The following is a 15692-nucleotide window of genomic DNA, read 5'->3' on the forward strand; positions in this document are numbered from 1 at the left end:
CATACCTTTTTTCAGAATTATTAATCATGGATAAATATTGATTTTTAATCTTTGAAAAGTAAATACATTATGAAAACATGAAATGAGGGGGAAAATAAGTGTAATTTTCCTTAGACATCTTCCAAAATTTTACCATTAAGTGTTTCACAGACTTTATTTTATTGACTACTTTTTCAAGTAGGCACTCTTGAAAGGGTAAAATTTTTAGATTTGAAAAAAAAATTCTTATATTATTTGAAAACTAAAATCTGCATTACTTTTCAGTTACTTAACAGCTGTTGCTTTTCCCTTGTTCGATTTGAAGGGGGAAAAAAGATATGGTCACTTTAAAAATGGTGTGAACATTTGAGTTAGTTTAAAAAGACCAATCAGAATGTCTCAAGTTGTAATATTCATGGGAATTCTTTTTGAATGGAAATACTGAGCCAATAGAAATCTTCAGGTTTCCTGACAATGATGCAGAATCATCTGATTTTGAGACATCAGCCTTACTGCATATGAAATAGTGGAGAGTGCAGTGTTGAGGGATGGAACGTTCAGTGTCGTGTGCTATTAATCTGAAGCTCCCTAATATTTGGGGGAAAAAAATACAAATATGACCAACAATCAATCTTTCCAGAAGATTTGTTGAATTTTCTCTCTAAATGAGGAATTCTATCTTTCAATGAGAAATTTACACAACATCACTGTTTGAAACCTCTCCAATGCATTTCATCCTAATATATGGTTGGTTTCATGATTTGTCATACTACATACATGTATTTTTATCTGAGTTTAACTTTGAATTATTTATGTGTTCAAATCATATAGCATTTTATATAATCAGCAAATAATGATAGAGTTTACACATAGCAATAACTTGAATCAGCATATATTAATGAAAATGACGGAGAAATCGACTTAGTAATGCAAAAATAAATATGTTTATGAATGCAAGAGACCAACATCAAGAGCAGTAGGCTACATAAATACAGTCATGTGTTTTAAAAAGATCCAAAACCTTTCATCAAATCGTAGGTATAAATCTGGCATAAATTGTTCACAATGAAACAAGTAGAAAGTTGGACGCTGACTGTAGATTATCCATTGGCATGTTTTTTTGAGTTGTGCATCATTTATTCTTTAACAGCACAAAGCCATGTTAGAGGAACTTGGTATGAGAATCGTGGATGACCATCATCATAGGGGATGTGCCAACTCCTTTCTGTTGACTGTATCACAGTGTCATGAGCCAGATTTTGCTGCAAAAAAATAACAGAAGAGTAGCATTAATAATCCAAGCATTTTCTAATACAACGCATCTCAAAATAAAGATAAACCAAATTCACAAGGCTAATATTAAAGTTTTGAATATTACCAGGATATGAAAAAGCAACAGACATGCACAACTGAATGAATGCATCTGAAAGATAACGGGTATATATATTCTTTTTGCAAGTTTTTTTGTGAAAAAGGTTAAGTGAATAGAAAGTAAGCAGTCAATCGGAATAAGCATCCTTTCAACCTTGCATTCATGAACACAGCAATCAAAAGGCTTGACAAAAACACCATGTCCAGGGACTAAGAAATCACTCAGCTGAGGCATTAGAAAAACTTCCATCTCAGCCTAAGTTTTTGTACCTGTCCTCTTCAACTCTGATTATTTAGTTGAGTCATGTGAGGTGTCTGATGGTATATGGTATATCAATGAAATGCTGAAAAGTTGTCCTTTCATATTTTACAGCAACATTAATTCTTCTCTGAATATTAGTCCTGTAATCAGATAACCTTTTAAAGATAAGCACTGTATATTTTGAGTGTTGACTCAATAGAGTATGATTTCAGACAGTGCCCTTAAGGACGTTCCACAGTTATGTTTGTGCGCATAGTTTACACTCTGCGCGCTGACGTCACAATGGATGAACAGGTGATTAATTAGCTGCGGGTATGAGCTGATTTTCTCATCTTCTGCACTTTAACTGCAGATCCAATGTGTTATTTCATGAAGCTAAAAAGTGGAATTATTCCATGGACGATTTAAAAAAAATTCTCTACAATTTCAAAATACTTTACTCTGCAGTGCTGCCAAGAATCACGAATATTACCCCGAGTTTGAATAAATGGTAGAGTGGTTTTGATTTTTTCTTCACATAGATACAAAGTATTCGGCGCATTTTTGGTGTTTTAAAAAGCACATTTGCTCTAATAAAAATGCTGATAGTTTAAAAACAAGCACATGAACCCCTATTTTTTAATGTGTGTACCTCTTAGGTATACCTTCCTTTACAACTCTGCAAATTTTGGTGAAAATGACATGGATTTTGAATAAAGTGCAGCATTTATTGTACGTTTGTAATTTGTTACTGAAATTTCACATTTTTTAGATTGGGATTTTGTTATCTTTTACGCCATTTTTAAGAACTGGCAGTGCTGTTAAGCTTAAAATTGCAGACAAATAGCACTATAAATAGATTCTCCATTCTAACGATACAATTATTAACTCTCTTGCGAAATTTTATGACTTTTTCATGTATTTTGACTAAGTAATAAAGGTTTAAACTCATTGTAGTAATCTTGGGCGGTCTAAATATGCCAAATTCTTTTGAATGCTCAATTTTTAAGAACATCAATTTTAATAGGTGAACTTTGAAGCTCTATAGCAAAAAATCAAGCACATGGACCTATGTTAATTTTTGCATATTTCGAATATTAAGGTTCTAAAGTATCTATGTGCAAAGTTTGGTGAAAATGACATGGATTTCACTTTAACTGTGGAACGTCCTTAAAATATCCAAGATTTCCAAGGATGACATTCAAATCGTATCAACACACAATGTATTAAATAATGATAACTAGGCACAACTAACTCATGATTTCTATGCTCAATGCAAGGTTCTAAATTTGACAAATAAAGAACAAAAATACACTTTGAGTAAATAATGTGACGTACATTCAAGTATTAATCTCACATTTACATTTTAAAAATACACAGAACCCAACATGATTTTTAACTGATTAATTCTTTGTTAAAATTAATATCAGATTAAAAGTGAAGATACTATTGAAATGATTTCCTCCTATTCTATGAGCGTAAAGGTTTTTTATACCCAAAGAACAAAAAGATAATTTTGGAGACCTATTTTTTTTTAGTAGATTAAAATGTAAATTTTATTAATTCATTAGTTTTATGTTGCACAATTTACCAACATGTATTTTCTAATGTCATATCTAATTTTATCTAATAATTAATTCAATTAATTGAAGCTTCGTTGACATGTCCATGGCAAAAGTATAACCATTACCTTAAAGATCGCCTGTCCATCTCTGAAGTCCACAGGAGTGAGCTGTTGCATACGTTGCCATTTAATGAAAGACAGATGAGCTTCTGGACTGAGTAAGGCTTTGTGGTCACGAAGTAGATCTCTACTGACATACTTGGTCTTGGTACCACTGTGCATGGTGGCATACAACATAAAAGGGTCATCTTCTGACCTGTATGGTAAGAGGCAAGGGATCAAAGGTCATTTGGCTGCAGAAGAGTGATGAAATGCAATAATCTTCAATATTTTCATCACAACGATGTAGATCAGAATAAAATATCAGTTTGAATAGAACATTGAATTACACATCATTTGTTTTTGGCCAGCAGCATGGGCTGAACGGGTCAATTTACAAACTGTTCAATGAGGTTGAAACAAAAAATATAATTCAAGAGCAACATAGTAACAACATATAAGATATAAGAGATTACATGAAAATAATGGATTTCTAAGGCTATGTACTGGAAATACAATTTTATGAAAGGAGTGGTAGAGAGAAGAGGAACAGTGTAATGTAGCATGCAAACAGTGTCTTTTGTTTCAATGCACAGAGTTTGCAAATGGTACAATTGATATTTTTACTGTAAAAAAAAAATCTATTAGCTATTTAGAAACTATTAGATAAGCTCCAGGTAAGCTCTTTAATATTTGTCATTTGAGATATTCCATAAATGTACATCCTACTCGCCATGTTTGGACCTTCCCAAAGTGATTTGTCCCTGTTTTGTGCTTCATATCAAAAGGTGTATGGTTTTTTAATAATTATAGCTTGTGCTTGAGTATTTAATTAATAGAAGTACAAAATTAAGAAAAATGGCAGTCGGATGAACAGAAAGATTCATCATTTAACAGTATACAATACTTTTGCATTGGATACTTACATATTTTGGGTAAAGAAGCAGTCAGCCAAGTCTTGTATAACACCCAAGTCATTTTTATCATACTGAGATCTTTGTTTCAACATATGATGTCTTCCAAGGACAAGACAGCGGTAACCACGGTTCTTGGTAAGGTATTCCACAAATTGTCTCAGCTGGGACACCAAAACATAAACCATAATATGAACACTGAAATAATCATCTCATTTATTGTAGCATTGTGTCTTTGAAGGGTCTTATAGATAAATATTATCATTAATCAGGTCTAGCAACCATCAAGTATGGCAAACAGAATGTAGGCTATATGTTAGGTAATATCTAGCAAAAGCATTAATTGCTTGTAATTTATGGTAATACATTCAACCAAATATTTTGTGGAATTTAAAGCATTGCTTTAATTAGAATTATGCTTTTACATGATTTATAAACTTAACTATGACTGACTTGGATGCACACAAACGTTCTAGCCTTCAATTTTAGAAAATAAAGGCCAAACTATTCAGACAAAATCATTGCTTTTTATCATAAGTACCAAGACACATTTGGGAGATTTTTAACACACCACTTTTCCTGGTGACTTTCTCTTCTTGAGTTTTGCAACGTTGAGTCCATCTATGACAATGTCATATGAGGGTCCAGAATCAATGAAATCCATGAATGCATCAAGTTCCTTTGGAGTGGTCTTCCTGAAGATATCCTTACCTCTTATTACCTAACATAAAGGAAGAAAGAAAGAGAGAAAGAATGTACACTATGACTAAAGAATAAATACGAGTAAAATATGACACATTTTAAAAGGAGATAAAATAATCATGCAGGGACACAGGAAACGTGTATAACTTGATTTTTGCAAAGTCTTAAAGAAAAGAACAAAAATGCCTATTCAGATTTAGCAAGTTACAAATATAACAAAGACTTTATATCAACCAAATCAAATATTGAAAATAATGCCAATATGGTGACACCAATAAGAGTGAACATAATTTTTTTCCAAAAAATTATCTCTATACACTGTTTTTTACTTGAATACCTTGCTAAAGATCTCTTCTCTAAGATTGATGAACTCTTCCTCACTTATCTGCAGAGGTTCAAGATGACTGGAGCAAGACTTACAAACCCCTGTAGGGCTCATCTGGGTGAAAGAAACTCGCCATGTCTCATGTTGCTTGCTAAGATAAAGTAGAGACAAAAATAAAATTATATTACATATATGTAAGAATTATTGGAATTCATTGATTTTAGTTGACATTACAAAAATCTTTCATCATATAGAATACAGATCAAATTCTGGCCTTTCATAATGAGTTGGTGACTGACATAATACTAATAGTTGAGAGAACATACTCCATAGCTCAATGAAATTCTAGAATACAAAGAAATAATAATCCTATATCACATTTCAAGCAATCATAGATATACTGAGCACATATTAGCCATCTTCTTTCTAAATGCCCCCCCTGAAGAAATGGAAATGTTACAAGATTAGGGGGGTGCTTCACAAAGAGTTTTAGCATGACTTAGAGTCGCACGTAAATGTCCAGTTGCTTGCTGAATAAAGGCATCACCATATTGGTCAAATCATGCTATTCACATGCTAAGTACTGCAAATTATTTATATCATATATCATCTCGGCATCAGTCACACTTAACTCTTTGTGAAACACCTCCAGGGGTATTGCACTCTGTGATTCAATGTCCTCTATCTTCATTTGCTATTTTGTTTTGTTGTTTTTAAAACAAAATTTTCAAGTATATGATACATACTCTGAATTACATATATTAGAAACTCAGAAGTTAATTAATTTAGACAATTCTAACTATCAGTGGAACTTTAATGAAAAATAACTTATCATGAATTCACCTCTTGAACCAGTAACCCAGTTCCTTTGCAACATCATGTGAAGGAAAGTGCCTCTTCGCCCTCTGATAATTCAAGAGTCCAATCACCACATCCACATTGTCCTGTAGAACAGAATGGTCCTCAACGCTGCTAGTAAAGGATGAGAGCATCTCTATAACACTGGCATCTGTTGGTATGAGATCTCTTCTGTAGTGGTCTTCCAGCAGAGATCTGGCAAGACATTTATCACCATGCTGACAAGAAGCAATCAGGTAAGGTTCTAGGATTCTTGACGTCACGCAATCGGCATCATTTGCCTTCGCAAGAAACCTGCTGCTCTCCTTCCATCGGTCTGTCATACACAAACCAGATACAGCATTGGCTATGGTTCCCTTATCCATCATCCTATGGTTCTCCTCTAACCAATCAACACACCAGAGAATTCCTTCAAGATCCTGACACGTTGTACACATGAAGAGACATTTACTCACTAACTGATACTTCAAGGCAGAGGGTTCATCCTTGATGAAGGCAACAAGAGACTTCGCAGACACCGATAGCCCTTGTGCAGCAATTGATTCCATGGCCCGCAGTTCATATTCAAAAGTGCTTCTTGCTATGTAGTGCTTTTTCTGTCGCTTCTGCTCTTCCATCCACTTGATTTTCATGTGGTTCCACTGTTCTACTGTAAACCATTGGTCTTCAGTAAAATCAAGTAGTTTTCTACTTCTCCTCCTTGACCCACTTTCTTCTGTATGCTTATCATCTTGCATCAAAGTACTTTCATGTGTCACTGTCCTCTGATGCATGAAAATTGAAGATGGGACAGCATTTACACTCAAGTGACAAGGATATAGGAATCCACATTTTCTTCCATGGTTTGTGAATATTGACTGAAGAGTACTAATTTGTGAAATATACAATGAAGTTCTACCACAAAATCTGAATGATTCAGCTCTTCTTCCAAATAATATCTTCATGCCAAATGACTTCAGTTGATTGCCTCTAGGAGCCACTTGCTTCATGCTACATATTGATAAAAGAAGAGCCATATTCTTTGGCACAAGCATATCAATATCTCAATTGTTAAATGTAAAACAATACAAGATATTAACATAACCAGTCTTGGTAGAACTTTGGCAGACACACTCCATATAAGAACATCAGTTCTGAAATAGCAAAAACAATTGATCAAATTAAATGTCTGACAGTAAATTGGAATTAATATAAATAAAAATAGGAAACATATTTGGTGAATTTAATGAAGCTGGATAGCAAATTTATGAATTTTTTAAACATTTTATCTTTATGACTAGAAAACTGTTCCCCAATGTATTGACATTAATTGGTGATTTGTGACAATCATGAGAAATTGTGTATCTCCTAATTCATCCTCAAGTCTGTATGTCCCTAGGAGTTCAATACTGTAGTTTGTCCCAGAAAAAAAAAAAGATATGAGAATCATTTATGCTTCATCATAACTCAATATGATTAAAAAATGACACATCATGGTAAAGCTTAGAGTCTCCTCTCTCATCTGATGTAAATAAAATGATGCCACATCATTTAATAATGATTTGAAAAAAAATCTAAAGATAGCAAAAAGTAATTTCGCGTACAGTATCTCAATGTAAATTATAAAATCACATGCCTTCAAAGTTCCTTATCTGCTCCATATCATATAGAGTGATCTGCTCTTTATATTAATGCCCAGGCCAGTGCAGAGACCATAAAAGATGCCAGATCAAAATTGTCTCTACCTTTCACGTTTGCATATTTTTGCTTTTGTATATTAACACATCGTATGGAGATGGAAGACTGTAAATCAGATGGAGTGATCAAGTTGAACAGGATTACCTCACCTCATAACATTATGATGATAATATTTAGCCTTGTTTCTTGTATTTATTGTCAAAAGTTCACCATTTTCAAGTCTAATTTCAATCAATTTATTAGAAAAATTTTTTAGCTTTCAAGCTATTTAGAACCATGCCATTGCGTTAGTGTAGCATAGAGCTTTGACGTGACCTGTTTTTTTAATTTTACTGCAAGTCAAGAGTCCATTTGATGGCAAAAAATTAGTTTTTTTAATTTTCTCTATAGAAATTCTATACCTCAGATTTGCTATATTTTTAAATATATATATATATATATATTACAGGTGGACTAGGATATGTTGCCATTTCAAGGTATTTTCACATTCATAATCAAAGAAAATTACTAAACTAATTTAAGAATAACAAAAATCTACTTCTTTAAATTAAACCAATTCTTGCATTGATTTTTTTTCTTGAGCACTTGAGTGGATAAATGCTTTTTTTAACCCAGTCAGTTTGGCCAAAAGCTAAATGATTTCTTTCAAATATTTTTTTTTGTAGGAAAGAAAGAAACCGTAAAAATGTCGGACTATCATGATCACGCTCACAACGCGTCTCACGAACACATCCTCTCACACGTATTGCGAGGTTAGTATTACTGGTATACTAACACATCACATACGCATTGAGTTACACAGCATCGACGCTCCAACTAAAAAATAAACATATGGGACCGTGATAAGAGCAAAAGTGGATAGCGGACGACGCGGTTTTTTAGAACACAGATTAACTTGGCATTTTGGAGTGATATATCAGTCTCTTTTGATATAAATTATACAAGAGAAATCAAAAATCGTGATATAGGCCCCGCTCGAGAAAAACTTGTAATCGATCATACCTCAATATCTAGGTTGCTAACTTCAGCTCACTATATATACTCGTGATATAGGCCCCGCTGCTGTGTTGAATGGCTTAGAATGTCCGTTCGCGGGGCCTGTTTCACGAGTATATACTATAACCGTTATATAGGCCCCGCATACGGCACTTCAGACACTCCAACACAGTAGCGGGGCCTATATCACGAGTATATTATTAAGCTTGCATCCTAAGATAGTCGCGAAACTGGCCCCGTCCAATGCGCTTTTCCCAGCATTCGCACGTGTGTGGGGCTCGGATGACGGCTATTAGTCTACTCGTTATCGAGGCCCCTTACACTGTTATATCATGGAAAATAACGTGGTTGTGGAGCTTGTTTCCCCGGCCGGTGAGAATTATCATGGGCGGCGCTGGAGGGGGGGGAGGGCCTCAAATTCATTTTCCAAATAACCAAGGAGAGAGAATAATAAAAATGTGTATGTGTTTATTTGTCGATTTACTTATATATTAATATAGTTATTAATTTGTATTTATTTATTTATCAATCTATTTCTATTGCCATGTATTTCATTCATCTTTTAATTTTTTTGTATTATTTATTTTTCTTTTGTGATATAGAGAGTCAGAGGTATCATTCGTTTTTAATTCTTTTTATGTGTGGAAGTTCATTTATTTATTTATTATCTATATATTTATTCGTTTATATTTTTTAATTATTTTTCGTTATCTGAGAGGCGTGCGTAGGCCTAGGTCTTATGTTGATACAGGCTCGTACATTTCATTCATTTTTATTCATTCTGTAAGTTCTTGTGGATATACAAAATGATGACGGCAATCAACGTAAAGCTCAGAATATTTACTCTTTCACCTGGTATCCTCAGAAGATTCCTCGATCATTCAGGCATGAATGACTCTAACAATTTGAAGAAAGTATTATAATCAAAATTTAAAAATAATCGTTTACCTTTTTTGAATTAGTCGTGGTTGAAGGGTGTTATAACCTTATTTTTTCGTTACATAAAATGAATTTATAGTTTATTTAAAGGTCAAGTTCACCCCAGAAAAATCTTGATTTGAATAAATAGAGAAAAATCAAACTAGCATAACGCTGGAAATTTTATCAAAATCGGATGTAAAATAAGAAAGTTGTGATATTTGAAAGTTTCGCTTATTTTTCACAAAACAGTGATATGCACAACTCATATTGCTTGCAAATGATACAGTTGATGATGTCCCTCGCTATTTCTTTTGTTTTGTTATTGTTTGAATTATACAATATTTCAATTTTCACAGATTTTACAATAAGGGCCAACGTGACTGAACCATATATTCCACATGTTCAGAGAGGAATTAATCATTGTTTCACTTGACAATGAGGAGAAAATTTGAAAATATATTTCATATAATAAAATACTAAAGAAATAGTGAGTGGGTGGCGTCATCAGTTTCCTCATTTGCATACCGACCTGGATGTGCATATATAACTATTATTTTGAATTAAACTAAACTTCAAAATGTTATAACTTTCTTATTTTACATCCGATTTTTATGAAATTTTCAGCGTTATGATCGCTCGATTTTCCTCTTTTTATTCAAATCAAATTTTATGGGATGGACTTGTCCTTTACATTAATTTTGTTATTCATGTATTTGTTTGTATTAAACTTTTTGTTTTATTTGATGTTAGACCAACAATTATCGTTAATTTCTCTTTTTTGTGTATGGATTTGATCTCTCTCTCTATACCGTATATTATTATCTATATAACAAACTATATTTTGTTACCTTATAATACCACTGAAGGCAATACGTGAAACGTTTATATATTGATATATATATATATAGAGAGAGAGAGAGAGGGGGGGCCTAATACATTACTATTTCAAGTTCTCCTTCGTATTGCTTCACTTATTCATTTCCTGGTTTATTCATTTATTCGTTCATGTTTGTGCTGTTTTGGGAAAAAAATGTTGTCTATTAATTGACACGATAGGCCTACCCCGAGAGGGGGCAGTATACCCTGACGTAAAGTTGATGATAATTAAAGCAGAAACTAGAAAAAATATTCTTAAAGGTTTGCTGAAAATATATTTTTTTAATTGCCACGCATTTTGGTTAAGAAGTTCGCTATTCTCTAATCAAATATTTCCATTCTCACACTTTAATTAATGTTTATTATATTAAATTGTATTCTACTCATTTATAATGTAATGAATGACTTGCTAAGATCAATTGTAACGTCACTTTCACCTGCCCAGTAACCTGCACAATCAAGGTACTAATGGATAATTTGTTTTTCTGTTCCAATCATGAAGAAGCGTAAATGAAAATCAGCCCCTTAGTTTGGGATTTTGAAAACACAAAAACGAAATCACAACGAGAATAACGTGTTGTGATTTGGTTTTTGTATATCAAAAAACAGAAAAATTAAATTAGAAAAACTTTTGTGCTTTATCTGATTTCTCATGCTAAATTTGTGTTTGTATATATATAAAAAAAAAACAATATCAGAACATGCCACGATTCGTGACCTCACTGTCAACTGCATGAAAAACAGCACCTATAGAATTGTTGGATGTCGCCTAGCAACAGGATACTATGTTAGTGGTAATTAAACTACATGTAAATCGATGTAAAATATTGATATTCACAGATGAATCCAACATGACCAAGCAATATCATTTTGGTTATATATCCTAAATATAATGCTAATCAAATAAAGCTAATTTCTTACCCTACAGAAACTATATTAGACGAAACTGACAAGGTAACAAATGTCACTTAAACACAACAGTCATATCATTTTGTCTTCAAAAAATTTAATCATACAAACAAAGAAATTTATGAAGCATGATTTGATTATTAAATCAAGTTATGTAAATCTCAAATATAGAGAAATTAAAAAAAATATCCACGCAAATCATATTCGATAAACGATCAAGCAGGGCACTGGGAACGATTTTTAGTAGGGGGTGCTGTGGGTTTTGTTTGAAAAAATTGCAAAAAAGAAGAAAAAACATTACACTCCAAGATGATGGGGATTTTGGTAAAAAATTATTGCTCCCAAATAAAAAAGAATTACAATCGATTATAGACCTATAATTTTATGCTCCCATCAATTCAAACAAAACGATTCAAGGAAAACGTCAATTATACTAAAATCATTTAAAATGCATTATTATCCTTTGTAATGGATCAAATTCGACAAGGAAAGTTAAGTGTTGAACAAGATGCCCCCCCCCCTCCTCTCTCACTCCTACATGTCAGCAGTGTTTAAAAACATAACCTTTTCGTGTCGATATAAATTATATCAACAAAATTCATCTCGAACTTCGATTGCATTCGCATGCTATTTTCAAGTGTGAAAATAAAATCAGCTCGTGCTCCTCTTTCACATCCTGTTCATGCGTCACTGTAAAGTCCTTTTCCCATTTTCAGTTCAGTAATTAAAATATTAAATAAACGTTTGTTGTTTAGGGTTTATAAGAGCTTAGTGTGCTCCATTCATAGCTTTTAACACATGGATTATAATTAATTTTTTTTTTCACAGTTAGCGTTCTCGTTTAGTTCGACCGTATAGTCATGGTAGGCCTATCTTGTTGGTAAATATTAAAGTAAAATGTACATAAACTTCCCTATCACAACGCCCCCCCCAAAAAAAAAAAAAAAAAAAAAAAACTTACCTTTTCCTCTTTGAGTGGCCGACCAGGGATTTCATGAATGGCAATGTGTCCAACCGGCCTGTACGGCTGTACCCCCGCCCCTTTAAAAATACTGAACCCGTACCTGTGTGTATATTTTTTTCTGACGCATTCAACCAGACAGACCTATGCGCCACCAACTGTCTTCTCAAATTTGCGCCCCCCCCCCCCCCCCCCCCGCTACGAAATCTCGGATCTGGGGGACACATTAAACTCCTGAAATAAAATATCACAGATAAGGAAATAGTAGAATAATTCGTGCATGAAAATAAATTATAAGAACACATTGAGACACTTTTCCGGAATTATTAAATCTTTTAATAAAATCGGGGGCGAGGGTGTATGAATTAGTAAATAAATGAATACCATATAGGCGAAGAAAAAAAATGCAATATTTGGATGGCGAATTAATGAAATGACGATCGATCAATAAATGTTTTTTATAATAATTTGTTGATGCGATATGCCGTTATTTCAGGCCTACTATACCATGTATACCAGCAAACAATCGAAATCCATCATTTTTAAAACCATACCATCAAATACAGTTACAAACAATCTTCAAGTGGATTGATTAAAATGAATGCAGGATGAGAAAATAATTTAAGTTGATAGGTTAATTTGCTGAAGAAATACTGGGATATCGATGAACGGTAAATTAGTAAGCTTTTAAAAAAATAAAAGATTAATAAATTGATATTTAGGTAAGAGAGAAAACGTACTTAACGTACTTAGATAATATAGATATTGATAGGCCTATCCCCAATTGTGGGGGCCGGGAGGGGGATAAGTCACAGTAAAATATAGATTAAGTTAATTATAGCGTAGATATCCCTCAAGCAATTATAAAATTGACCAAAAGAAAATTAATACATTTTCCCCGAATGAATATGCCTATTCGTTTTCTTTTCTGAACTTAAATGGATGAAAAGTGGGGAAGCGGGGGGGGGGGTTTATGAAAGGAATGAAAAAAATACAAATTGATAATACGCAGGAAGCCAGATGAATGATTCAATATTGAATAAGAGAAGAAAGCCGATTTGAAAAAAATGTATATTGACTTCTTACATCCAGGTGATTATAAATAGATTATGATACATGAATGAATAAATGGATTCATTCGCAGCATTACGTCAAGTGAAAGATTGGGGGAAATTATACACGAACTATACAATTTAATAATTAATGACACCTCCCTCCCCGCAAAAAATTATTCAAATGAAATGCTGAATAAAACGAGGTTATCAAATAACTAGCAAATACAAATTACGATGGATAATGGAACAAAAATAACTATATATAGGCCTAACGTTACATCGAAAACACTCCAAAAAGATTAGCAAATGAATGAATCATTCACGGATTTATCAAAAGTTATTCAGAGAGCAGATCTTTAAAAGCAAAATATTAGCAACACGAGGGCGGCGTCAGGTTGTGAGGGGTCTGGTTGATTTTTCTCTGAAAACTGGAAGGATAACATCATGCCTAAAACAAGTCGCCCATATGGATCCTACTCCATTGTCATGCAGAGTTTTTATACTCACTTCTTTATTATTCCCTTGTTCTTTTGAAAATAAATTGGAGCCCCCCGGGCCCCTACAGCGCCGCGCATGATACCACTCACCGGGGAATCAAGACCCACGACCACGCTATTTTCCATGATATAACAAGTGTAAGGGGCCTCGATAACGAGCTCAATAGCCGTCATCCGAGCCCCACACACGGCGAATGCTGGGACAAGCGCATTGGACATCACAAAAAAACTGAAAACAAATAAATTAAATGATTAATGAATAAATATAAATACATTAATTAATCAACATAAATACATTAATTAATCAATTAAAATAGATTGAAATAAGTGAACTTCCACACATAAAAATAATTAAAAACGAATGATACCTCTTACTCTCTATATCACAAAAGAAAAAAAAACTGAAAACAAATAAATTAAATGATTAATTAATTAATTAAAATAGATTGAAATAAATGATACCTCTGACTCTCTATATCACAAAAGAAAAAAAACTGAAAACAAATAAATTAAATGATTAATTAATCAATTAAAATAGATTGAAATAAATGATACCTCTGACTCTCTATATCACAAAAGAAAAAAAAAAGAAAACAAATAAATTAAAATTTATTATTCTCTCTCCTTGTTTATTTGGAAAATAAATTGGAGTACCTCCCCCCCCCCCCCCCCACCCACTCCAGCGCCGCCCATGATAATTCTCACCGGCCGGGGAAACAAGCCCCACGACCACGTTATTTTCCATGATATAACAGTGTAAGGGGCCTCGATAACGAGTATACTAATAGCCGTCATCGGAGCCCCACGCACGTGCGAATGCTTGGAAAAGCGCATTGGACGGGGCCAGTTTCGCGATTATCTTAGGATGCAAGCTTAATAATATACTCGTGATATAGGCCCCGCTACTGAGTTGGAGTGCCTGAATTGCCGTAGTGCGGGGCCTATATAACGATTATAGTATTATACTCGTGAAACAGGCCCCGCGAACGGACATTCTGAGCCATTCAACACAGCAGCGGGGCCTATATCACGAGTATATAGAGTGAGCTGAAGTTAGCAACCTAGATATTGAGGTATGATCGATTACAATTTTTTTCTCGAGCGGGGCCTATATCACGAGTATGCCGAAATCAATTAATAACATTAAAAATGTGTTGAAAGTTCGCAGAACTCACCTAAGTTGATCTAAAATGCTTATTTTTGTCTCCTGCTTAGGCTTAGCCTAGGCTTTTTCAACAAATCAACGGTAGAACACCTGAGAGGATGGTGGAGTCGATTCAACAAATTAATAAAGAAAACCAATACACAACAAAATATCGCGAGCAAAATGAAAACCAAATTTTCATGTTACCATCTTTTCAAAATACTTTCACTTTCTAACCGAACGATTTTTAATAAAATTATTTGGTGAGAGTATTGCTACATTTTTTTTTAAATAACATCCGTGTGAATTAATAACTTCCGTGTGAATTTTAATAACATCCGTTTGTACTGTATTATATTGAATATGTATTGTTACTTTGATTATATTTTGAAAAATTTGTTGAACGGAAATAAATAAATCTAAATCTAAAATTATACTGACCTGTCTCGAGTCATGCACGAGTGTTTACTTTTACCCCAGATTATGTTACCTTTAATTGAAACCGAGTCATGGGGGGTCGGGCCGGGGGGGGGGGGGTTAGTGAACATTGTGCACTCATTGGCTCCTGATATCTCCAGACGCCTGTCACATCTTTACTGGTCA

The 15692-nt window shown here is 33.6% G+C and overlaps 1 protein-coding gene across 13 annotated transcripts; it reads right to left on the reverse strand.

Moving 5' to 3' along the window:
* Window positions 1-17: 17 nt before the first annotated feature.
* LOC129264724 (mitochondrial ribonuclease P catalytic subunit-like) lies at window positions 18-15323 on the reverse strand. 13 transcript variants are annotated; one of them, XM_064102272.1, is made up of 8 exons: window positions 8517-8738; window positions 7669-7835; window positions 6039-7043; window positions 5208-5346; window positions 4740-4889; window positions 4181-4332; window positions 3282-3471; window positions 18-1241 (listed from the first exon to the last, which is right to left on the reverse strand). In XM_064102272.1, exons 3-8 carry the CDS (start codon window positions 7040-7042, stop codon window positions 1116-1118), a joined length of 1761 nt encoding a protein of 586 aa, XP_063958342.1. In that variant the 5' UTR covers window position 7043; window positions 7669-7835; window positions 8517-8738; the 3' UTR covers window positions 18-1115. The 13 variants fall into 13 exon arrangements, with proteins under 13 accessions (XP_063958342.1, XP_063958340.1, XP_063958334.1 ...); XM_064102270.1 differs by having other exon boundaries at window positions 8506-8738; XM_064102264.1 differs by lacking the exons at window positions 7669-7835; window positions 8517-8738 and adding an exon at window positions 15121-15323 and having other exon boundaries at window positions 6039-7186.
* Between the last annotated feature and the right edge of the window lie 369 nt (window positions 15324-15692).

Source organism: Lytechinus pictus, chromosome 7 (assembly GCF_037042905.1).
Source record: "Lytechinus pictus isolate F3 Inbred chromosome 7, Lp3.0, whole genome shotgun sequence".
NCBI classification, from domain to species: Eukaryota; Metazoa; Echinodermata; class Echinoidea; order Temnopleuroida; family Toxopneustidae; genus Lytechinus; species Lytechinus pictus.